General features: G+C 43.6%; 1 protein-coding gene across 1 annotated transcript; it reads right to left on the minus strand.

The window, feature by feature from the left end:
- Nucleotides 1-365: 365 nt before the first annotated feature.
- LOC137436705 (palmitoyl-protein thioesterase 1) lies at nucleotides 366-27,187 on the minus strand. Its single transcript, XM_068130711.2, has 9 exons — nucleotides 26,942-27,187; nucleotides 26,511-26,620; nucleotides 22,047-22,174; nucleotides 20,105-20,175; nucleotides 16,141-16,243; nucleotides 15,953-16,043; nucleotides 15,713-15,811; nucleotides 8,389-8,460; nucleotides 366-2,091 (listed from the first exon to the last, which is right to left on the minus strand). Exons 1-9 carry the CDS (start codon nucleotides 27,072-27,074, stop codon nucleotides 1,945-1,947), a joined length of 954 nt encoding a protein of 317 aa, XP_067986812.1. The 5' UTR covers nucleotides 27,075-27,187; the 3' UTR covers nucleotides 366-1,944.
- Between the last annotated feature and the right edge of the window lie 439 nt (nucleotides 27,188-27,626).

The raw sequence follows: 27,626 nt of genomic DNA on the forward strand, positions 1-27,626 counted from the left end.
TGTTTTGAATGATGTTGTTGCTGGTAAAAGTGATCAGCTTTCTGTTCCAAAGTTGTTTTGAATGATGTATTCTTGGAAAACGTGATCAGTTTTGTGGTCCAATGTTGTTTTGAATGATGATGTTGCTGGTAAAAGTGATCAGTTTTGTGTTCCAAAGTTGTTTTGAATGATGTATTCTTGGAAAACGTGATCAGTTTTGTGGTCCGATGATGTTGCTGGTAAAAGTGATCAGCTTTCTGTTCCAAAGTTGTTTTGAATAATGGTATTCACATCATAGATTAAATTAAAATTTGATTACAATCAGGGGTCACATTTTATTCCAGCAGCGCACTGTGTTTCATTTTGCTTCACGACAGGAGTCAATCCTCGTAAATGATCAAAGATTTATTGCAAAAGCATTTAGGATTGCTCTTGCATTCTTGAATTTCCAGATCATTTTCCAACCATCTCGAAGTTCGATCAAACAGAGTAGCGAAAAATAATTCCTTCTCTATTTTCCCCAGAAAAAAAAAACTCAGCACAGCTGTAAAATGTCATCCTGGTGATTAGAAAGCAGGGTGATTCATCAGTGTGTGTGCCGGCCCTCGAATGGACGTTAAACCGTGCGTCCTGTCTGCCTGCATTTGGACATTGATGATCCCACTATCGGTGTCTTTTATGAAGAGTAGGCGAGTTATCGCCAACACCCTGAACAAATTCCAAATTCCTGCCCTAACCCACTTCATTGGTCAGCAGTGCACTACATCAGCAGCACAGCCACACTCCTCCCTGATGATGCAACCAACAGCCACATGCTGCATAATAAATTAAAATACTGATTGCACGTTCATTCAACACAAGGGTTCTGCACTCCACAGGATGGAAATGTTGATCACTTTAACCTGATTGTTGCTATATCAAGCACTTGCAGCACAACTCAAATATCTGGGTCATGGTCTCTCTTTGTTGACCTTCGGAAGATTCCAACATATTTTGAATTTTATTCGCACCCTCTAGCCACCTTTTATGTACACACAGTTGAGGCTTGCAGAAGAGCAAGTACACTAACCCTAACCCAAACAACACCAACAGCAGCAGTGAAGGCCGAGAAAGAGAGACTTGAACAATAGGTGTGGGGAGGGAGTTGGGGCAGGGAGGTTGCATAAGGTAGACAAGATGGATACAGAAGGCGAGCTGGAAATTTGGGTGGAGGAGAGATTGGGGTGGGGGTGGGGGATTAACGAGGGTAAAAAATATCATAGCTAAGGTATGGGGGTGATCTGAGATGGTGGTGAACAGCTGTCTTGAAGACCTGGAAAGAAGAATGAGATTGAAGAAGAGGTGGAAGTGGATTCAACAAGTGGGGAAAAAAGAGGAACAAATGAGTGGAGGTGTGTTTTCACAACGTATGGCTAACATTTGTGAGATTTCATACCTTGGAGTATTTAGAATCTCTCGTGATATCACATAAAACACATTTAAATTTGAGTATTTTCTGACAGGTGTAGAAATAAACCTTTAAGCTCGATCCTTCAAATAATACACCTGGCTGCCAGTTGGGCATCGATCGATTAAAGACCCCTTTGGTCTCATGAGACAAAGGCAGTTTATACACCACAACCTATACAAAGGACAAATAAAATCCTGATTTATCCTATATAAAACAACGTTAACACCAATTGAACCTCTGGGCCAAAATAAAGGTCAAAGATCAAAAATACAGAACTACGACACCACATGACCAACAAAAACACCCATGAGCCACTGGCTTAGCAGCTGCATTGTAAACAGGAATTTCACTGCAATATTAATTGGACATGTAATCATACTTGTGATTAAACAGTAGCAAAGACATTTTACAGGTATTAAGCAAAAATAAAAATTCACATCTCAACAAGCTTTTAGCATTTAAGCATCACAACACGATGGTTCCAAAACATCGTATGGAATGCAGAGCGAACGGCCCTACAGCGAAGAGCGTGATCCAGGAGGCAGCAAGTACGGCAGAATTTTGTCATCAAACCACTCTTCGCTGTACTGCAGGTGGTCACCATCTGCTTCCAGGAAGTCCAGCTTGCCGGTCTTGTCCATCTCCCGTAAACCCAGCCGGTCCTGCAAGCATTCATGATATATCTGATATTGTGTTTTAATTGTATATTGCATCTGTATAAACAATGGTATGGTATATATCAGCTATTCTTCACTTGACAAAGCATACAGTCCGATATTTTTTACAGTCGCCGTCTCGGCAATGATCTTAAGGTCTAAAATAAGGTGATTTAATTTTAACCCTACTTGGGCAGAGCTATTTTGATCAGCAGTACATCAAACAAAGTTAACGTCATTTTTGTTTGGGGGAGGGGGGAGGGGGGCATCCCCCCCACACCCCCAGCCCAGATAGGGTTCAAGCTAATTATCAATGCTCAATGGATCTGGGAAACACAAATTAAATTGGCTGTTTCATGGGAGAGATTCGATCAGCAGCTAGCGATGGATAGCTGGCTCATTTGAATCTCGACCAATCAGAGGCTGTGGTTCACTGCACAGGATTAGATGCAGACAAGATGGCTGCTCTCACACAGATGAGTCATGAAAGCAAAATTAGGTATATTGTCCCCGATTGTGTTGCAGTGATGGTTGTCCTTCTGGAAGTTTCTCCCATCTCCACACAGGATCTCTGGAGGTCAGCCAGAGTGACCATCGGGTTCTCGGTCGCCTCTTACCAAGGCCCTTCTCCCCCGATTGCTCAGTTTGGCCGGGCGGCCAGCTCGAGGAAGAGTCCTGGTTGTTCCAAACTTCTTCCATTTAAGAATTATGGAGGCCACTGTGCTCTTGGGAACCTTCAATGCAGCAGAATTTTTTTGTAGGCTTCCCCAGATCTGTGCCTCGACACAATCCTGTCTCTGAGCTCTGCAGGAAGTTCCTTCAACCTCATGGCTTGGTTTTTGCTCTGATATGCATTGTCAGCTGTGAGACCTTATATAGGCAGGTTTGTGCCTTTCCAAATCATGTCCAATCAATTGAATTTACCACAGGTGGACTCCAATCAAGGTGTAGAAACTGTTACGGGTTCCTCTACGATCTCCTGGTCTTGATAAACCTCAGAACCCTGAGAGGAGCCCCGGCAGAAAAATATGTTATTCTGTGTTAGAAATCAATAGTGAGACCACACCAATGATTATAAATGAACAGATATTGTATTAAAAATCACACACAAGAATAACGGTACAACAAATGGCAATTAAGAGTGCACTCTATATACCCTATCGCTTAGGATGGTACCATCACCTAAAGTCAGATAACTCACTGCGCTCCCAGCGAGTGAAAGGGACACTCCTCAATGTCTCTATAACCTTTTCCAAGGCGAAGGTGATTCGCTCCAGCGGTCGCTAGAACGATATCCCGCCGAGGCCCCAATCTCGCTCTCCAGTCGAGACCTGAATCGCGTACAGATGGCAATGGCGATCGCCCCGCCGAAACTGTACAAAGGCGCCCTCCAGAGGAGCACCTTCACCGCTCACTCAGCAAACCGCAACGTCATTGGAGACGAAGCGGTCGCACACACACATCCCCGACAGACGGTAGGATGTTGGGGTAAAGCTGACGCGAAGCAAAACCTTTGTAGGTGTCCAAAGCGCGAGGTTCAAAATGGCCGACGGCTCTTACTTGAGTCGATGCGACGAGGCGAGGATTCGTCGAAATCTCAGTGCCCAAACCTGACTACGCAGATTTCTCAATTCCAGCGATAATTCCTACCGCCGGATGTCCTTTCAAGGAGCTCAAAATTCCCTCGCGACTTTCGGTAGACCACGCTCGCTACGGAGTCTCGACGTCACACGTCTTCTCCGACTTTGATCGCCACGCCTCTTCCTCTTCTCTGCCGTCGTCTTCGGTTCGGTTTCCGGGATCATTTAAAGTTAGGCTTTTTAACTTTAGATAACTGTTCATGAATAATAAACCTTTTGAGAATAATAACAGTACATAATATCAGAAATATGTCAAGTGGGTGAAAACCACAACAACGGAAGTTACGAATCCGTAACAAAACATCTCAAAGATGATCAAGAGAAATGTGAGGCACCTGAGCTAAATTTCAAGTGTCATATCAAAGGGTATGAATACTTATGTCATTGTGATATTTCAGCTTTTTCTTTTTAATAAATTTGCAAAACTTTCTAAAATCCTGTTTTCTCTTTGTCATTATAGGGTATTGTGTGTGTGTGTGTGTGTAGATTGATGAGGGAAAAAATGAATTTAAACGATTTCAGCATGAGGCTGCAACATGACAAAATGTGAAAAAGGGAAGGGGTCTGAATACTTTCTGAATGCACTGTACGCACTGTACGCACTGTACACACACACACACACACACACACACACACACACACACACACTTTTTAAATTGTTTTTTTAATGTTAATGGCTCCAGTCAGGAGGCAGCAAAGTTGTTTTTGACCTATATCGTAAAAAGGTAAAAAGACCTATATCGTCCTCATTGGGGCCAGGCCTTAAATCATAAGATAAGATAAGAGACCAGGCCTTAAATAAAAGAGCTGCATTGATAGAAAAGTGAGGAAAAAGAGAATAGTCCAATAGTTTTTGAGGAAGTAAAAAAAAAAAAACAGCTTCTTGAAAAGGGGAAGGTCGTAGGTGTTTGGAAAAACATGAGAAGGTAAAGAGTTCCAGAGTTTGGCCGTGGAGGGGAGGAAACAAACATCATAAAGGCCCACCCTTGAGTTGTCAATAGCCATACAATAATCATGATATGTCATGGCTTGTCAAGTATTCTGTGGTTATTGGGAGCAGAAACCGAAGTAATATCTGTATAAAAGAGAAAGAGCCCACTTTGCGGTGTAATATAAGCGGGTTGAGTTTTGAGGTCAGATTGGGAGGGTTAGTTGATAAGTTGGATTACTTTGGATTCAATTCTGTCCAGTATTAGTCCAGGAGCCAGAATCTGCTCAAAATGGTTTCATGCAACACCCACTACACAGTTGGTTTGTCACTTCCAGGTGATTGGGGAACATCTATAGAACAAATCCAGCCCTGATGTACAGTTCAATTGTGGCAGCAACAATAAATGGCAGCCACTTTTCTATGAGGGGGGTGGTGTCCGAGGCATAAATCTGAGATTTTGACGGATTTCATTTATTTATTTTTTCTCTTAGCCCCTACAGGCAAGATACATCCAATTTTGTTGTGAAAGTTTCATTCATGAGTATGAGACATCTATATGTATATGTTATAAAATAGTTTTATATTTCGCATGTCATAGCTGTTCATATAATTGTGCAAAAATAATATCGCCTAATTCGAGGAATTCCCGATTCCGAGGAATTCCCGAGGAATCCACATTTATCGAGCTAACTATCAGTCATTCATCTGGAAGAAGTCATTGCTCCCCAACCAAGCACCACCAAAGCCAGATGGTAATGGATGGAACATCGAAGATGGAACTCTCCAGCCCACCCTCATGACCAAAGACCCTGCTCCAGTTGGACTAGTTGAGCTGACCGCGTGCAAGTGTAAAGTGTCTGCATGTCAACGCAGCCACGTATGTGCCTGCAAGAACAATAACATGCCATGCACAGAAGCCTGCACTTGCATGGGAGGTGAACAATGCAAAAACCCAAACAAAGAACCTACCACAAGCGACTCAGAAGATGATGATAAGGAAGATTAATGATGACATTTTCGTGATTTTATACCACTTGGAGGATGATTCAGTGGCAAAATATGTGTTTTTATTTTAATAATACAACAAATAACAGCTATATGTTAACATTGTAATGTTCAGTGAATCACTATGATTAATGATACGCAGCCAGATTTGACCTGGTGAGATATTTTTGCTGAGATTACTTGTGGACTTTTGGTCATAACAGGAGTGGGGTTGATGATTTAAGGGGCAATGAATCCTATATTTTTCTGACTTTACTTAAGGATTGTCCAATTTTGTTTCTTGAAAAGATCATAAAGATATATCATATTACAACCATAACCGCGTTTACCGCGTTTGAACAACATAATGATATTGCATAATTACAGTCGAAAAGCAAAAACTACATATTTCAGCGATTTTGTGTGTTTTGCGTATAATACAAGGTATAATAATAATTATTTTTTTAAATCATATTTGAACAGCATAACGAAAATCCCCTCATACTTCCCACTATCCTTTTAATTATAATGTTGAAGAATCCCTATTGGAAGAGCTGAAAAAACAAAAATACAAAAAAAATCGTCAATTTCGAGCTTTACGCTACCCCCTTAATAGAAAAGTGGCTGCCATTTATTGTTGCTGCCACAATTTAACTGGACATCAGGGCTGGATTTGTTCTACAGATGTATCCCAAGCACCCTGAAATGACAAACCAACTGTGTCAACGTGTCTTCGTTGCACGAAACTCATTTTCTAGGCCTCTCTTGAAAACTGGCTCCTGGACTATATGTGGAGCTAGAACCCCAGATGTGAGAGCAGTACTCTATAAAAGGACGAATCTATCCTTTATATAGTTGAAGCAACTGTTCAGAGGAGAAAAATCTTCGACATCTGAACAGGACTCAGTTTCTTCGAGGCAGACTTAGCTATTTGTGTAATGTGTGGATTCCAGGATAAATTTGAAGTTACGGTAACACCTAGTAGGTTTATTGAATCGCATGGTGTAATTGTGGAGCTTTCAAAGGAGATTGGAGAGTTGAGAGGAGTTTTAGAGAGAGAGATGGGAAGAAATTGAGTTTTGGAAGCATTAAACTTAACCCGATTACATTTGCCCCACTTGGAAAGTGTTGAAGGCAACTTTGGAAGTTGCCTTGTCCAAATTACATGCAGACACCCTCTATTGCAAGAAATTTTAAATGATTTAAGGCTTATAGTGGAGCTGGCTGACGCTGACACACACACACACACACACACACACACACACACACACACACACACACACACACACACACACACACACACACACACACACACACACACACACACACACACACACACACACACAGCCAACTGGATACCTTTTTGTGAAAAAGACCGATTTTACTTAGCTCTACATAAACCAATAAAACCTGAGTTCTGATATTTCAAGACACCGAGAATGCTACAGGTCGACAAAATCTCATGGCAATTAAAGCCAAATTGGCTGAATTAGTCTCACGAACATGGCCAAATGCCAATTTCCCAATTTTTGACCCTTTCTAGCATGTTCTGTCATCAATTTCACATACCGATCCACACTTTTGGAAATAGGAACATTGACTTTCAGATTCAGCATGTCTTGGATCAAATAAATCAACCAGGTTTGCATAGTTCTTTGATGGGTGTCACAAAAGACATTTTATAGACGTTATCAGGCCTCAGTTCACGGCCGACTGTGTAAAAATTTGACCTATTGACCCCTTCGAATCTTGATTATGAGACTGTACAGCAGATGGTGACCACCATCATCACCATCAAAAAAATAATCTGATGGGATACAGTATGTCGCCTGAGTAAACAGTAATTTCCCCATTAATTAGGATGTGGGGCAGAGCGAATCCCAGGAAAATGAATTGCGTTGGTACAAGCCTCCTAACGAGGGTTTTTTCCTAAGACAAATTATAAAATCCCTCCCGAGGCTGTTTGAAAGCACCTTTGTGCCAAATCTGACCTCTCGCGATGCAAATTAATGGGAATGGCACAATGTGCAATTTTTTTTTTTTCACTTTCCACTTTTGATACTTTAAAATCAAAGGTGGGGACGAGGGGGAGTGGAGGAGGGGACAAAATAAGAGGGGTCTGCGGTTATTGAATCAAGGTGCAACCTTTTGAAATTTGAAGTGTATTGGCTCAGAAATTAAGGAATGGTGTGTAATTGCAATTGTTGGAAAAAAGAAACAAAAAGAAAAAAAATAAGAAACAAGCAAAAGTGAAGGAAAAACAAATGTCAGTATCAAGGGAGGTTCAGGAAAATATACGTTCCATTTTCTATGAACAAACTTTTTATGCACAGCCACCAGGAGGCATCATTCAAAAGCGCTTTTGGAAAAGAAGAAGAGGAAGGAGGAGAAGGAGAATCCAACACAACCACATAGCAACACGCACTCGTGAGCTTAATATAGTAAAAAAAGAATCCAGGGTATGTGAGGTATTCACAGCACAAGATACATTTCTGAAGCGGATATGGATAACCAACACCAGTAGGCATGTCTGCGACATTCTGAACAGGTTTTGACATCAAAATGGAAAGTGTGAAACGAGTTATTTGACAATGTTGAATGCAACCAGATGAAATTTCATAAACAGTTGTTTGTGGTTGGGCTAAGACATAAATAAAGGAGGGGGGAAAAAGTAACTACTTAAATAAGTTTTAAAATGTTTCAGGCAAAGTATATGTGATGTACCACACAAGAATATATTTGTAGTACCTCGAGATACAAGGAACTCTCCCGAAGATCATACAGTTGTATTGCCTGGCCATCCTTGTAGAAGCCAAACCACTGGGGAAATGAAAATGACAAACAAAGACTCATATCAAGGATGCAAGAGGCACCAACAATGAATCAAATCAAAGTTACTGGATGCAGAACAAAATATGTTGAACATATGTGACATTGAGAATAAAAGAATTACAAGTTTATATATTGCAATGGTGAACCGGGGGTGCACTCGAGGTCAAATCCTCCACTCGCACGATCACCAATTTAGCAACGGATTGTCTGTAGAGAGCGCACGCCACCCACCAGGAAAGCCAAACCGATCTTTCCTTTGGTTCCCGACGTACAAAAAATAATAATCTGATGGGATACAGTATGTCGCCTCCGGTAATTTCCCCATTAATTAGGATGTGGGGCAGAGCGAATCCCGGGAAAATGAATTGCGATGGTACAAGCCTCCTAACGAGGGTTTTTGTCCTAAGAAGTAAATTATAAAAAAAAAAAATGCACGTGCAAACAAACAAACTAGAATGGCACTCGGTAGAGTGCTTGCCTCCAAAAACACTGAACAGTTTGCATCTTTTATCCCACTGATAGACTGGACCTGCATCTGGACCTGAACAAAAATCTAATCGGCATGTTCTTGTCACCTCCGCAACTCAACCACCAAGTTTTGTCTTCTTCTTCTTCTTTCGTATATCATCAGATGGCCAGCTCAGTGTCGTGCAGCCATGCCCTCGTCTCTGGTCCTACGTTGAAGAGGCCGGCTTCTGAAGGTGGTCTGTATAGGGGGCAGGTGGTAATTATGTGTTCGGCAGTCTGCTCAGGCTCGCCACACTCGCACGCGGCGCTGTCTGCCAGGCCCCACATCTTCAGCGATGATTTGAAGCGGCCGACCCCCGTACGTAGACGGTTCAGCAAGGTCCATTGCAGGCGTGGTAGGTCTTCTCCTACGACGCCAACTCCTGGGTCCCAGATGTAGCGGTGGATGCGGGTGGGCCCAGCCGTTTCCCACACCTGCTTCCAAGATGCCGCCAGCCATGCGCTTCTTGAAAACTGGCTCCTAGACAGGACCTCAGACAGGTCCTCAGGGATAGAACTGAGCATCTCTTGTGCCGCCTTGTTGTAGGGATGGCGGGACTTGAGTCTGCTTGGAGGTGCCACTATCGTTGTGGTGTTGTGCAGGATGTGCCAGTCATGTTTCTGGGCATTCCTTTCCAGGGCGAGGGTAGCAGCCTCCCGCCGGAGGCCGGCCGGGGCGATTCCCGCTAGGACTGGCAGGTGGAATGCTGGGGTGGGCTTCAAACAACCAGCTACAATGCGGAGGAAGGAGGAGAAGAAGAATCCAACACAACCACATAGCAACACGCACTCGTGAGCTTAATATAGTAAAAAAAGAATCCAGTGTATCCAGCATCAGCGTTGTTAATGGCAACATCAACCTTTCTCACGTGTGGGCTTCTGCTCCAGGCTGGGGCGCAGTATTCGGCTGCAGAGAAGACCAGGGCTTGCGTGGATATTCGTAGGGTCTTGGCGGAGGCTCCCCAGGTCAGAGGCTCCCCAGGTCATACCAGCGAGACGTCGGATAAGCGAGACCCTTGATGTCACCTTGGCCTTAACTTCTTCTAGGTGTTGCTTGAAGGACAGTATCTGATCAAGGCGTACACCGAGGTACTTTGGGGCTTGCTGGAACTCCAAGCGTTTGTTGTCAACGAACACGTCCAGTTCCCTTTTTGCTTCTCTGTTGTTAAGATGGTATGCCGCTGACACTGTCTTACCAATGCTGAGCTGCAAACGCCACATCGGAGGTAGGCTACCAAGGTGCCCATGTCTTGGTTGATATCGTTTTCCATCGCCTTCCATGTTGGTCGTCGCAGCATGATGGCCAGGTCGTCCGCGTAACCGTACTTTCTGGATGTTGTATCCGGCAGGTCGTAGATGTAGATGTTAAACAGCATCGGCGAGAGAACAGAACCCTGCGGGACACCATTCCTCAGTCTTCTGAGCCTGCTGCGCTGGCCGTCGCTGGTCTGTAAGACGAAACTGCGGTTTGACAGTATCTCCATGATGAAGTTCACCATATGCCGGTCCAGGATTGTCCTCAGCAACTTCAGGTGGAGTCCACGGTGCCAAACGGTGTCGTATGCAGCTGTCAGGTCCAGGAACACTACGCCAGCTTTCTCATTGTCCTGGAAGCTGTCTTCGATATCTTGTGTGAGTAATGTTACCTGGTCCACTGTTGACCTGCCACGACGGAAACCGGCTTGTTCCCGCGGAAGCTGTGGGTCCACCACTGGGTCGATGCGGCTGTGGATCATCCTCTCCAGAATCTTAAATGGGACGCAGAGCAACGAGATCGGTCTGTAGGACTTGGGATCTGCCGCAGGTTTGTTCGGCTTCAGCAGGGCTATGACGGAAGCACGGTGCCAGGTCTTCGGGAGCTTGGACCTCCGGAGGGTCGACGATAAGAACGAACATAGCCAACCAGATGTTGTTGTGCTCTGATGGATGACGAACTCCGGATGGATGTTGTCACGGCCTGGTGACTTACCCGGCTTGAGTTTGCTCATGGCCGCACTGAATTCGGCTGCTGTGAAGTCTCCAGAGAGATTGGCATCGGCGCTGGCCACCCTGGAGAGAGAAGACACCTCACGCAACATCAGGCGGCAAAGTTTTTGTCTGCATCCGGGAAGCGACTGTTCTTCAAGAGCTGGGACGCAATGGCGTCTGCTGTCACCGGGCACCTGAATGGCATTGTATTTTTGCCTGTCAGCCGGTTGATGGTCTGCCACGCCTTGCGACTAGAGTGGGTAAAATCAATCGACAACTATTTCAGTCCATCTGGTCCTACGGGTGGCGTCCAGCCTCTGGAGTAGTGCTGTTGCAGTCGCATCCACTTCTTCCCTGGAGCTAGCCTGCTGATGGTCACGCAGGAGATGGCTGCACTCCTCGTCCGAACCCGCGATGTAGTTCTTGTTAAAGCCACGCGGGATGTTTTTCTTTGCTGCACCTAGGAGAACCTTACAATAGGCTGCGTATGCAGCGTCCACATCAGCAGCTTCTGGGTTCGGGAGACCGGCTGTTCTTCTTTCCGTCTCTGCAGCAAACGACTGCCAGTTAGCCTTCCGGAAGTTCCATCTCTTGACAGGTCTGCCCGCTACCCGCTACACCAGTGATGGCACTTTGATGCTGGACGGTCGGTGGTGTGAGCGGGGGAACCTGTCAATGACGCATCTCTCAGGCTTCGGGTCGTTGGTGCGGCACACGGCGAAGGCCAGGTCCGGATTGGTGTAGGTGTTCCAGCGCACAGAGAAGAAGCTTGGAGGCTCTTTTGGGTCGAACAGCAGCAGTGCATCAGTGTTGGAGGCCCAGTCACTCAGCATCATTCCGTCTGATGTTGTGTCGTTGTAACCCCAGTCTGTGTGTTGACAGTTGAAGTCACCTGCATAGATGGCGGGTGCAGTTACGGACGGGAGTGATGACGCCATCAGCGCTGATGGAGGCGGCTTATATACGTTGACGACCGATGTTTCCTGGATTTTGGTGACCAGCCACTCGATGTTGGAGCCTGGTGGAGATTGGCTAATGGCTGTCCAACTTAGTTCAGTCCTGACGAAGGTTGCCATTCCATGCTGTTTACTGTGGATGGACCCAGCGAGAAGGAACCCAGGCAGCTTGAGGTTGTCGTCAGCTGCACAGTGTGTCTCTTGTAGGAGAACGACTGCTGCCTTGTTGAAGTCGGCGAGGTGTCGTATGACTTCGAGCTTGGCGGTGGTGAGGCCCTCGACATTGAGTTGGAGCACTGACAGGCCTTGGTTTTCGACGGTCGGAATGGCCGCCCGTCCTGAAAAGGACGTTCTCTGCCTTGGTCTTGACCTTGGCCTGCCAGCTCGATGATTGTGTGGCGACATTAGTTTCACAATTCTTGTTACTTGTAGGGAAGGCCGTGGAGAGGCTGTCGTCTTCTTCCCCACCGTGCAAGTTTTGTCATAACCCTTCCACAAATTTTTGAGATGTCATGCTATACTGTACTGTATACCGTTTTTAGTCCTCTCATTGGTGAAGAATCACTTCAAGAATTCTCATATCCGGATCCAGATTTCGATCTACACAAAAATCTAATCATTTCGTCCTTGTCACAAACCCAACCTGTCCACCAAGTTTCATCTGAATACGTCCATAACGTTTTCAGATATCCTTCTCACGGACAAGCAGACAGAAACAGGGATGAAAACATAACCATCATCAACCTTCGGTGGCTGAGGTAACTAACACACACACACACACACACACACACACACACACACACACACACACACACACACACACACACACACACACACACACACACACACACACACACACACACACACACACACACACACACACACACACACACACACACACACACACACACCAAACAAATAAATGCAAGCACACACAAAAAAACAAAAAAAAACAAATGCAAATACACAAACATGCAAAAAAAATGCAAACACACAAAAGCAAAGAAAAAAATTGAAACACAAAAAGAAACAAACAAACAAAAACAAACACACAAGCAAATGCAAACACACAAGCAAATGCAAACACACAAGCAAATGCAAACACAAGCAAATGCAAACACAAGCAAATGCAAACACACAAGCAAATGCAAACACACAAGCAAATGCAAACACACAAGCAAATGCAAACACACAAGCAAATGCAAACACACAAGCAAATGCAAACACACAAGCAAATGCAAACACACAAGCAAATGCAAACACACAAGCAAATGCAAACACACAAGCAAATGCAAACACACAAGCAAATGCAAACACACAAGCAAATGCAAACACACAAGCAAATGCAAACACACACGCACGCACGCACACACACACACAAACAAATGCAAGCACGCAAAAACAAACACACAAGCAAATGCAAACATACAAACACATGCGAACAAACACATGTGAACAAACACACACAAAAACAAACAAACAAGCACGTGCAAACAAATGCAAACGCACAAACATACAAACAGCCATTTTCCCCGAAAAATAATTTCACACCCAAAAACATCACACGGACAAACGGCCTTCAGGAATCCATATTCTGCTGGGAAAAGCGTGCGACTTTCACTGGAAACTACACAGAAAAGGATCAACAGCAAACTCGTCCTCAAAGGACCAATCACATCAGCGATTGTACACCGCAGAGGTGCAGACTCCGTAAATGTGCAGTGTAGAACTGCACCCGAGCTACTGCCTGGTGCTCGGAATTCAAAATTGAATGTGCGATGTACGAATACACAAACACTGAGAAGTCTGAAAATGTTGAAGTGAAAAAAATAATGTCAAGCGTGACACCGCCTTCACTTGACCTCGTGCGTTTGCACTCACATCCGTAATGCATTCTAGAACGATCAACATGGACGGCACGCATGAACAGACGTACATATTGCATACCACGTCTGCGTACATACATTACATGTTCACATCTTCCCATCCATTGATAATTATGTTAACCTTGTACTCCACGTCGTTGAGCTCTTCCATGAGCCTCCACATCTGTGCAGAAATGCATTTCAAAATGTACTCCGAGTCCCCGATCTGACTGCGCCTCACACTTCGCCTCTTTCAGAGTACAGATGACACAAGCAGACACGGGAATTGACAAAACATGCAGATTTGAGGGTGGTTTTGGTGCAAGACAAAAATGTAATCAAATTGAGATTTTCCATGTACAAAATGGTGAATAATAACGAGACCTGTGAATTGAAAGGTTGTGTGTACACGATGACATCACAGGTCCATGTTGAATACTGTATCATTGCATGCATCATGTAGTCGTATGATGTGCACAGTGAATTGAAAGCTACGACGGTCAGAGGTGGCTCTTTTTCTTTTGACCTGACGAAGGGCGAATGCTCGAAATGTCAGCTCCACTCGTTTCCCATGGTGCTAAACATACACTTAACTATACGTTATGGTAATAAAACCCATTGTTCATCTTGGCAGCCGACGCAGACCGGCTCTCGCCTTCACATTCGCTCTTATTTTGTCGTATATTTCAATGGGCTGCCTTTGCTTTCTCGTGTCTGACCAATTATGTTTCTCATATCAATATCAATCAGAACATTTAAGTGATGCCAAGTTTGACATTCACAATATGGATAAGAAAGGTCACTACAGTTACATGTAATTTCAGCACCAACCACCCATCCATCTCCCCACCCAAACCACCCCATGCCTACTCCCACCACTGCTATTTTTGGAGAGGGGTGGTAGGGTGGATTTGCAGTAATCTTGACATCAACCAATCATGAGGCAAATTATGTATAAATCCACCATTAGGCAGTGGTGTGGCAACTATACGCCCATGGTCACACTGGATTGGTTGGTTGCCCCAACACATCTGAAAATTAACGTTCAAATAAAACATGCAAACTTTTTATACGACAGAAGCTTCTACCTAGACAGCAAGTACATCAAGATAGCAAATGGTGTAATTTGGTGTCGAGCAACCTTGAAGAAGACTAAACCACTTACCATCCGCAGTTTAGGTAGGAATTTGAAATTTCTCAGGGTGCTGGCGATAGCTTGCTTACTCTACTCAAATGACACCGTGGGATTTTAATGGCCAAATACTACTGCTGTGAGACACGAGGCCAAGCTTAACATCCATCCGAGGGACAGCACACATACGGATGAACACTCCGCCTGCATAGCACCAGGACGGAAACTTATATCCAGGTTGGGATTCAAACCCATGCTAGACATGAGGCGAGTATGGAACCATCTAGGCCACCCTGTCTGCTGCCCCCCGCACCCTCCCGCAATGGTCATATAACTACATCATTTATATTTAAAAATAAAAAAAATAAAAAAAATGTTTCTTAAGCCTGGTGTTGGCTTAGCGGTTAGGGTGCCAGCTTGGGATCCTAGGATCCTGGGTTCGAATCCCGGTCGATCGCTGAATTTACGCCAGGGGGGTTCACTCAGCCTGTCATCCTTCCGAGGTCGGCAAATTGAGTACCAGCTTGCTGGGATGAATGATCCCGGTGTGTACCCCGGTTTAGAATAGGTACACCGTATCCCTGCGCATCATAAGAGGCGACTAAGGGTTGGCGTCAGGAAGGGCATCCGGCCATAAAAAAAAAAACATTGCCTCAAACAGGGAACCATGATTGGCACGGGGCCCGCAAGGCTAACCCCCGCTCTAGCGGGGAAAATGGCCTTAAAACGATCATTCATAAAAATATGTTTCTCATCAACAATAAATCGATAAATACAATAGTAAAAAATACAAAAATAAACAACAACTTTACCTCGGATTCTCTGGGCACAACCATCGAATCTTGTGCAAATTTCACCAACACGAGCTTTTCAAGCTTCTTCAGGTTGTTCCGATAGGATTCGTTCACATGCTGCACACGCACAGTCGGCATGGGAAACATCAACCACACCAATCTAAAGATCCAGGCTCTTATGATAAAAGTCAGTGTAGAGATAAACTTGTACAGGTGCAGAATGAAAGTACTGCCAAAGCAACCGGCTAAACGGCTCACCTTCTCCTGATTTATATCTGCCAGGAAAATGCTGTTGTTGCGGTACAAGGCCAAATCCAACGGATCGTGCCAGTATTCAGCCTGCACTAGGCTACACAAAGGAATGGAAAAGCAAACGAGGTTATTCAGCTTGTTGAAGAGACCAGTGCCTCTTGCGAGCTGCACGGTGCACTCTTTTGGGGACTTACTTGTCCTGAATGGCCTTGGTGTAAGCACCCGCATTGATCATTTTGCGGATGAAATCACAAAATCCCGGCTGTGGGTTGAGGCAGTTTGGGAGGCCAAATACCCCTGGCAAATACAGACAAATTACTTTATGCGTGAAGGTCATGGAGGAGCTAGACACACGACATGTAAAAGGCAGTACCACACTGGAGTCACATGTTGTTAACAAATAAACAGCCGTGTTCCGTCTCTCAATGACACAATGATGGATTTCCTTTGCCCGATGGGTGGATGTTTCAAGGTTGACAGGATGGCTGAGAGGTACACAAACTCATCTTTATGCCATCTCACCTGGGTTTGAATCTCTACCCAGCTATATACTGTCATCCCGGTGTTTCACTGGCAGGGTAATTCATCAATGTGTGTGTCATCCCTCGGATGGACGTTAAACTGGGCATCCTGTCTGCTGGCATTAGTTGGTGGACGTTAAAGATCCCATGGTATCCTTCACAAAGAGTAGGCAAGCTAATGCAGGCACCTTGAACATGTTCCAAATTCCTGCCGTAACCTTTGTCGAATGTCAGGCCTGGCCAGCCGGTTCGTGAAACACTTGATCCAAGCTTCTGCCCAGCCAACCCCAAAATAACGTGGGAATAATTGTTGCCGTTAAATAAGAAGAAATGAAAAGTGGGCAAATGTTTCACAGCCAGAGTGTGTGTGGTGTGGTTCCTCATTATCGTTACCGAGACATGATCGTTGCCAAGAAGGTCAAAATGCGAGGAACCGAATGCAGCAGAGTGAAAATAATACGGGAGATAGAAATCTTAGGAAAGCCTGCCAATGCATTTCTGCAAATGGCAAAACTTGTAGAGGAGTCCAAAAGTTATATACAGGTGTTGGATAGTGGACACCTATTTTGAGACAGTACAAGAATAAATAAGAAAGACGAGATTGAAACCTGTGCTCATTATCTAGCTTAACAAGAGAGAACTGCTTGGACCATTAACAGAGCTCAAATGGTGATTGAATTAAATGATACTAATGATAATAATCAGAAGAAGAAGAATGCAGCAACACAAAAACGGATTGGAATATGATCTTTAACAAGGCCGAGACCACAGCCCTCCATCCTTTCCTATGTTATTCTACATGTTTTGCTTCTTCCACAGAAATTTCAACTTCCATTAGATCCTTCTCCACCGTTTGCTTCCATCTGGTCGTTGGTCTACCCATTGGCCTTGCCCTGTTCATCTTGGAATTCTGCGACATTATTTTCAGTTGCCTTTCCCACCCATTCTTTTAATATGTCCAAACCATTGGAACAATAAAATAACAATATTATTCAACATCAATCTGCAATGTTGTTGTACAAGTGAAGAAGAGTTCTACGCCTTATTTTAAAAGCCTATTCATCAACTTGTCAATTCACAGCTGATAAAGTATAAGTAACAGCAGAATAACTCAATCTCAAAAACTCTACCCGACAAAACCTGCAAATTCCTCTTCACATCATGAATCATGTGATAGTCTTATTTTATAGCTGCAAGTTTAATAAGCACCGCATGCCATTTTGTTTGCAAAAACTCAAAATAAGGAAAGGAGAGTGGGGGGGGGGGGGGGGGGGTGGAGGGAAACCTCATTCATAAACATTTTTTAAGGCACATTTTGCTGAACTTCTCTGGAGGCTTTCAACACAATTATATGAACAAAAACACACAATGATAGCAGTAATAACTAGAACAGCACTCGGTCGAGCACATACCCCAGGCTGAACATTTTATTAATTGTATCCTACCGATAGACCAGATATGGTTCCAGACCTGAACCAAAATCGAATCGGGTTGATCTCGTCACCGACCCAACTCATCCACCTACAGTCACGTGAAAAAGTAAGTACACCCCATGTAAAGTTTTGACTTTTTCAACATACAGCTATTTGATCTTCATTTCAACAATATTGATAGATAAAGGTGATATAATATAACAAATATCATGAAACATTTACATTTTGTAGTCCATTGTATAATGTAAATAAACATAAATGCAAATTTCGCATGTGGAAAAAGTAAGTACACCCATACATTTATCACTACTTCAAATACCTAAAATTAGAATCAGGTGCACCAGCTCAGGTGCAAATGATTAGAACATTGTTAGAGAGGATCTTGGAGGAACCCGTCTTATTTAAGCCTCAGACATTTAGTTTGGTTTGCTCTTTGTTGTTGAAGTGTGCGGCGTCACCATGCCTAGATCAAAAGAGCTCTCTGAGGCCTTCAGAAAGAAGGTTATAGATGCCCACGAGTCTGGCAAGGGATTTAAAAAGATCTCCAAACAATTTGAAATCAATCATTTGACTGTCCGGAAGATCATCTACAAGTGGAGAAGATTCCAAACTACTGCCAACTTGTTCAGGCCAGGCCGCCCCAGCAAGTTCAGCCCGAGAGCAGACCGCAAGATGCTGAAAGAAGTCTCCAAGAACCCCAGAATGTCATCACGGGACCTACAAGTAGCTCTTGCCACTGTTGATGTCAAAGTGCACGAGTCTACCATTAGAAAGAGGCTGCACACATTTGATCTACATGGGAGGTGTGCCAGGAGGAAACCTTTGCTGTCCAGAAAGAACATCAGGGCAAGACTAAAGTTTGCCAATGAACACCGAGGCAAAGACCAGCACTTCTGGAACAATGTGCTCTGGACAGATGAGTCAAAGGTAGAGCTATTTGGCCACAGTACCAGAAGACATGTTTGGCGAAAACCAAAGACAGCATTTGACCACAAGAACCTGATACCAACTGTAAAGCATGGTGGTGGAAATATTATGGTTTGGGGCAGCTTTGCTGCATCAGGGCCTGGGCAGCTCACCATCATAGAATCCACTATGAATTCTTCATTGAACCAGAGGGTGCTTGAGGATAATGTGAGGCCATCTGTCGGAAAGTTGAAGCTCAACCAAAGGTGGACCTTGCAACATGACAATGACCCTAAACATACCACTAAATCCACCAAGGAATGGCTGAAAAGAAAGAAATGGAGGGTTCTGGAATGGCCAAGGCAAAGCCCAGATCTAAATCCCATCAAGATGTTGTGGGGGGATTTGAAACGAGCTGTGCATGCAAGAAACCCCTCAAACATCACAGCTGAAAGAATTCTGCATGGAGGAGTGGGCAAAAATTTCTCCCAGTCGATGTCAGAGACTTGGACAGTTATAAGAAACGCCTACTTGAGGTTGTTTCTGCCAAAGGGGACAATACCACCTATTAGAGCCAAGGGGGTACTTACTTTTTCCACATGCGAAATTTGCATTTATGTTTATTTAAATTATACAATGGACTACAAAATGTAAATGTTTCATGATATTAGTTATATTATATCACCTTTATCTCTCAATATTGTTGAAATGAAGATCAAATAGCTGTATGTTGAAATATGTTGAAAAAGTCAAAACTTTACATGGGGTGTACTTACTTTGTCACGTGACTGTAGTTTCATTCGAATCCATCCACAACTTTTTGAAATATCCAGCTATATATCATTTTAGCTCGATCACTCAATGGTGAAGAATCAATTAAAAATTCTCAGATCCAGATCTGGATCGACACAAAAATTGAATCAATTGTTCCTCGTCACCTAAACTCATTCACTAAGTTTCACCCGAATCAGTCCACAACTTAGATATCCTGCTATACATCGTTTTTGTTTTGGCCCGATCTCTCAATGGTGAAGAATCACTTTAAAATGTTCTGATATCTGGATCCGGATTTTCACCAAAATCTAATCATATCGTCCTTGTCACACACTCAACCTGTCCACGAAATGTCATCCAAATTCATCCACAACTTTTTGAGATATCCTGCTTACAAACAGAAAAACAGACAGACAGGTGAAAATACAACCTCTGACCACTGTTGGTGCCCGAATCAACAATATAGTTCAGCTTAAAGATAAACATGACAAATGATCAGCCATTTGGTAAGAAAGCCAACACACCCTGGTGCTGCCCTCCAAACGAGATGAGCTTCCTCATTGGAGGACTTGGACAGCGCTGAGCCAGTGCCCTCCTGGGAAAACAAGGTAAAAGAAACAGCAGGAGGACAGATGTCAAATTTCTCACTTGTTGCTAATTACACATCCTTGATGAGCAAAACACCTATTATAAAACCTATTATAAAACTTCCAGTTAAATAACATCTGGCAATCCGGCCATCAAAACATTGCCTCAAACAGGGAACCATGATTGTCATGGGGCCCGCAAGGCTAACCCCCGCCCTAGCGGGGAAAAATGGCCTTAAAACGATCATTCATATTCATTCAATCAAACTGTTCAGAGAAAAAGATAGGTCAAACACTGCCACAACTAGAGTAGTGGAAACCCCATAGGAAATATATTTGGTTTTCCTCTTTATCTTGTATGAATTTAAAGGGTGGGGGAGGGGGGAGAGAGGGGAGGTTAGGCAAAGACACCTTTTCACCGATAGGTAGCATCTGTATTGTTGAACCGAGGGTCCATCGTCACATGCTAACCAGAGACCAGGGCAGAAATACTACCCTCTCCCTGAAGGTCATTAATAGACTGCCACGGTACATGTTTGTTAGAACAATCAGATCATGACATAGTAACCCTCCTGCTACTACCTTGCTTTCCCAAAACATAAAACCCAAATCCTTTATGCCGTTTCCTTCAGCTGGATTTGAACCCACAACCTCTACAAACTCTAGATTGTCAGTCCAGTGTCCTCACCACTGGACTACCAGAGTATCCAGTGCATACTCCCTTAAGGATTCATGTCAGTAATCATGTGCTTTGCGAGTGGGCGCTCTATTGTTTTAAGGGTTCTCTCCCACTGAGGTCAACATACCCTCTCTCTCAACATGTCGTTGTTCTCTCCCACTGAGGTCAACATACCCTCTCTCTCAACATGTCGTTGTTCTCTCCCACTGAGGTCAACATACCCTCTCTCTCAACATGTCGTTGTTCTCTCCCACTGAGGTCAACATACCCTCTCTCTCAACATGTCGTTGTTCTCTCCCACCGAGGTCAACATACCCTCTCTCTCAACATGTCGTTGTTCTCTCCCACTGAGGTCAACATACCCTCTCTCTCAACATGTCGTTGTTCTCTCCCACTGAGGTCAACATACCCTCTCTCTCAACATGTCGTTGTTCTCTCCCACTGAGGTCAACATACCCTCTCTCTCAACATGTCGTTGTTCTCTCCCACTGAGGTTAGCATACCCTCTCTCAATATGCGGTTGTTCTCTCCCACCAAGGTCAACATACCCTCTCTCAACATGTGGTTGTTCACTCCCACTGAGGTTAGCATACTCTCTCTCAATATGTGGTTGTTCTCTCCCACCAAGGTCACCATACCCTCTCTCAACAAGTGGTTGTTCTCTCCCACCAAGGTCAACATACCCTCTCTCAACAAGTGGTTGTTCTCTCCCACTGAGGTTAGCATACCCTCTCCCAACAAGTGGTTGTTCTCTCCCACTAAGGTTCGCATACCCTCTCTCAACATGCGGTTGTTCTATACCATTGAGGTTGGCATACTCTCTCTCAACATGCGGTTGTTCTCTACCATAGAGGTTGGCATACTCTCTCTCAACATGCGGTTGTTCTCTACCATGGAGGTTGGCATACTCTCGCTCAACATGCGGTTGTTCTCTACCATGGAGATTGGCATACTCTCTCTCAACAAGTGGTTGAGAACATCAATTGTTCTTATATTTCTGCCGACGCGACTACATAAAGACTACTTGGCCACTGAGCATACAACACATGTAAATGGTACCTCATACTTGTATAATATCACAATATCCCCTCAAACGTGTTCAGAATTATTCATTGTTGAGCAATGCATGCTCACAACCACAACAACTTAACTTACAGTTTCCCAGACACTACACAACAAAGCAAGAAACGGTGGACTTACAAGAACTGCCCTCCCTGAGAGTAGCCCATTGCATTGTATCCCGCCTGGAGTGCGGGATCTTTCGCCAAGGTTTGGCAAACCATATCCACTTGGTCATTCACATTCATGAAGAAGCCATTTGCCATGTCCTGCCCAAGAGCACAGACACATTATCCGAGTAATAAACGTGAAAATTTCTGAGCGACCGTTTTTCCAACACAACTATGTCTGTTTGTGAACAGGATATCTCAAAAAGTTGTGCACATATTTGGACAAAATTTGGTGGAGGTCGAGTATTGGTGGAGGTCGAGTGACAAGGACAACATTATTAGATTTTGGTGAAGATCTGGAAACAATAATTTTTTGCGATTCTTCACCATTGAGAGATAGGGCAAAGACCAGTACAGTCGGACCTCAACATTTGCGGGTTCCACATATTCACGTTTCATAAAACGTGACCTGCTTCTACATTCGTGCCTTGCGTATTCGTGGTAATTTTTTTTTTTTAACACATCAGGATTGGTCTCTTATGTCCCCCACCACTGATATCATTTCAGCCTGGGAATTCTTCTCCAGAAACATGCTCTCTCTTCTGCACAGATTAATCCCATCTCTTTCAATTATCTCACCCATCCTCATGCTCCTGGTACTCTGAATCCTGTGGTGAGGCTGTTGCTTTAAAACAACTTGCATTCTCCTCCTGGAAGGCAAATCCAATTGAAGACAACTTCAGATCATTCCACAAAGCTCTCAACAGGTGTGTCTACTCGAGAGAGACAGAAAACACCATCTGTCCAATCTCAAGAATATGATTTCAAACTTGCCTCCCTCCTCTAAAACCTAGTGGTGCCTTGTCAAGACTTGCACCCTCTTCCATCTCCGTGCTTTGTCCCTCTCAGGTATCTGCAGGACACACATGGTCCAGCAGCAACCTCCAACTAGTGAAACTACCTAAATCCAGAACCACTGTTCACCTCCACTCATTTGTTCCTCTTTTTTCCCCACCTTCCATACTCTCTTCAATCTCATTCTTCCCTCCAGGTCTTCAACACAGCTGTTCACCACCATCCCCCATCCAACATGATATTTTCTTCACCTGTTAGACCACCCACAAATCCTTCTAAAAAAATTGCTAATGTATTCACCTTCAGATCAGATTCACCTTCAGATAACCTGGTGTTGGGCTAGCGGCTAGGGTGCCAGCTTAGGATCCTAGGATCCTGGGTTTGAATCCCAGTCGATCGCTGAATTAACGCCAGGGGGGTTGACTCAGCCTGTCATCCTTCCGAGGTCGGCAAATTGAGTACCAGCTCACTGGTAATTCCCTGTTTGTCGTAAAAAGGCGACAAAAAGGGTTGGCGGCAGGAAGGGCATCCGGCCGTAAAACATTGCTTCAAAAAGGGGACCAAAAAACAACAACAACCACGGTCCCCGAAAAAGGCCAACCCCCGCTTGCGGGGAAAAATGGCCTCTAAAGGTGGTTTATTTTTTTTAATTTTTTTAATTCACCTTGTCCACCCTTTGTGTTCTCCCTTAAGGGTACTGGTGTAAGGGTACTACCAGTACTTAAGGGTACTGGTAGTACTGGTGAACAGGTTTTTTTTGTTTTTTTTATTATTTTTTATTAGCTGAACAGTTTCCTTATAGTCTTATAAACAAGAATCATGCTATTAGAGGTCATAGAAGTACCCCTAATTATTGAAAAATTCAAATTTCAATTCAATTCAATATAATATTTTACATGAAATTTGTTATAACTTGGGAAATGCATCATTCTTTTGGGCTGAAATTTGGACAGGATATTCAGAATATCACTTCCTTTAAAATGATGAAGGCTTTTGTTTATAGGAGTAGCCATTGTGGATTTATTGAAGGACAACCAAGTTTTATCTGGTAATTGGCATAATTAGCTAATTAGTGAACATTTGACATAATTTCACAAAATCCTCTCATCAGGTAGTAGAGTAACACATGTATAATACATGTACCAAGTTTTGTGTGAAAAGAATGATCGGTGACATAGAAGATAGAAGTAGAAATGTGTTCTTTGTTTTTCCTTGTTTTTTATTGACGGTCTAATTTATGCAAATTATATGCATGTAATATGACAAAGAAGCGTTGAAACTGGTCTGAGTTAAAGCCAAGATTATATCTTTCAAGAAAAACTGAAAATTAGATATTAACTTGACTTTGTTTTTGTGTAAAGGCCTCTCAAAGGTACCTATGTAGTTTTCTCAATTTTTCACCAGTACTACACCCTTAACACTCATCGTTACCTGCATCTCTTGTTTGTCCATCTGTCTATTTCTCCTTCCACCCTGCTGTTGGCATTTCCCCTTTCTCTTGTTATCTCTCTAATGTTGTGTCGTGATTTGTTCTCTTCCATGAGCCTAGACCATGATTTTTTTTTTAACGTAAAGAAAAATATATATATATATTTAAAAAAAAAATAATAATAATTTTTTTTTTTTTTTTTAACCCCAATTCAAAGAATGCTCCCACATTGCGGATTCGACATTTGTGGCATTCTGCAGGAACATATTCCCCGCAAAAGGTCAGAGTCCAAAACTGTACATAACATAATATCTCAAAAGTTGTGGACAGATTCGGACGAAACTTGGTGGACAGTTTGGGTGTGTGACAATGACGAATCGATTTTGGTGAAGATCCAAATACGGTATACAACATGATATCTTTAAAAGTTATGGCCGAGTTATGACTGAACTTGGTGGACGAGTTGGTTAGGTGACAATAACAAACTGATCAGATTTTGGTTCAGGTCCGAATGCAGGTCCAATCTATCAGTGGGATACAGGACGCAAACTGTTCAGCAAGCTTGGTTCAGCAACCACGCGTCGTTGCAGAGGAACGGGCTTGTTTTAGCCGAGGATAATGACTGTACCTGAGTTGCTGTGTTGTCATGATTTACACCAATCATAATACAAACAATTTTTTTTTTTGTAGTGTATGTGATATCACATTTTTATGAGCAATTTAGGTTGAAAAAATATTTTAAAATTCAAAATGAACCCTTCAGCACATACACAGTAGGGGTAGGAGCAGCCTGGAGGTTTGGGACTATTACACCTCATCACCACTTCATTAAAAGCACTTCACCACCACATAATTCAAAACACCTCACCACCACGTGATTCAAAACACCTCACCACCACATGATTCAAAACACCTCACCACCACATAATTCAAAACACCTCACCACCACGTAATTCAAACCACCTCACCACCACGTAATTCAAACCACCTCACCACCACGTAATTCAAACCACCTCACCACCACGTAATTCAAACCACCTCACCACCACGTAATTCAAACCACCTCACCACCACGTAATTCAAACCACCTCACCACCATGTAATTCAAAACACCTCAAAACGCTAGATTCCTAGCAACATTGATTTGTAGTATATTTAATTCTTATATTGTACTGTATTTAAATAAAGATCTCATGAATAATATTTTTACTATTCGTATTGTATGAATGAATGATCGTTTTAAGGCCATTTTCCCCGCTAGAGCGGGGGTTAGCCTTGCGGGCCCCATGACAATCATGGTTCCCTGTTTGAGGCAATGTTTTTATGGCCGGATGCCCTTCCTGGCGCCAACCCTTGGTCACGCTCTTACGATGCGCAGGGATACGGTGTACCTATTCTAAACCGGGGTACACACCGGGATCATTCATCCCAGCAAGCTGGTACTCAATTTGCCGACCTCGGAGGGATGACAGGCTGAGTCAACCCCCCTGGGGTTAATTTTGCGATCGACCGGGATTCGAACCCAAAACCCCAAAATTCGTATTGTATTTTACCAATTCGATTTGGTGTCTTTTTGTGATATTAAAGAAAACTATTTTAATCTGCCAACTGTAGCTCCCTGCGCTAACATACGTCTGACTAGTTGTTTTAATCTATTGACAAGTTCAAGCTGTGTGTGGTTGCTCTCACAGTCCTAATTATTTCACCTGCAACTGTACCATAAAATAGCTTTTTGGGAATGTTGCTGTCTAAGAAAGGCATTCGGACAATGTGGAATGGAAAAGCATCTCGTTTATCAAATAATTTGGTGTGATATTTATTATTATGGATATCAATTTGTGATTCTAAAAAGGAAACTGAAGTGGAAGTTTGGTGTATTAAAAAACACACACACACACACACACACACACACACACACACACACACACACACACACACACACACACACACACACACACACACACACACACACACACAATAAATAAGTATGTAACATCTAAACGGTACGTGCGATTTTCGCAAAGTTGGTATCAACAGTTGCATAAAACCCGAGGAAAAAAAGTCGTGAAAAGAAATTTTCTGATCAGCGGAGGTTTGGACGTTATCGCGAAAATCGACGAGGGGGAAGGAGGGAGAGGGCATTCCCACCCCTCTCCAACACCCCCACCAACCCATCCCCCCAGCCCAGATAGGGTTAAGAGACATTTTTACCGCAAAGATATTATCGCCGATCATCAATGGCAGCACATAGACATCGGGAATCTTCCTCTTCAGCATCGTCGTCACGCTGCCGATGCTCAGCGGGTTGCAGCAGCTATCACCTGCATTTAGTCAGACGACATCATAATCATATCATCATCATCACTTTAATATCACAAAAGACGACCAACAAGTGCCAAAAGTCCCACCTGTACTGTGTTTGAAAGTTAATAAAATGTTTGCGTACATATCCACACACATGAGATTAAAAATAATTTTGAACTAATTACTCGGTTGAAGAAAGACAATTCACCACAATGTTAAATATTTCCCATAAATATTCGAGATGAAATACATTAACTAAGGAAACTTCTTCTTCTCCTCCTCATCATCCCTTTATGAAGGATGAGATGAATAAGAATACATCGCCGAAAATGTCTCACCCATGCCGTGCCATATTACGATCGGCGTAGGCTCATTGCTGGTTGGCAAGCACGCCGTGTACGAGGCCAGCAACAGCACGGAAACACACAAGGTACAGCACCAGCCAGAAAACTGAACCACACGCTGCGCCATGTTTATCACAACTACGTATCTGAGGTGGGAACTGGCCACTGGGAAGTGGGAACTGGGAAGTGGGAAAGCACCAGGGCGTTTATCGTGACGTCATCGCGACGCCACCTGACATTAAAATCACCAATCAGGTAGGATTTATGATCAATGATAAGGTACTATGATCTATACCCGTAATTGCAACGTTGACCTTTCACTGTGGATAAGTAATACGAGAAGAACGCAAAAAGATGCGTAAAAAGGAGGTACCACAGTCAAGCTGAATAAAATCTTTGCCGAAGAGACCAAGTGATTCTCAACAGATTGATAGTGATACACCGACGCTGTGCTTTAAAAGGATGATATCCCTGACCCATTAGCACAAAAATATTTTTTGAGAGGCAGACTAATAAGCTAGATAATCGTGTTTTAAAATCTGACATTTATACACTTCCGTTGTGCAAATGAGCGACTTCGTTTATTCGCGTGACGTCACGGGCACGCAGCTCAAAAGTGTGCACCTAAAGCGCGGTGCTACGCGTGCTTACTTGCTACCAAGGAGGAAGCGGACAACGC

Source organism: Myxine glutinosa, chromosome 11, assembly GCF_964187855.1.
Source record: "Myxine glutinosa chromosome 11, kmMyxGlut1.1, whole genome shotgun sequence".
NCBI lineage: Eukaryota > Metazoa > Chordata > Myxini > Myxiniformes > Myxinidae > Myxine > Myxine glutinosa.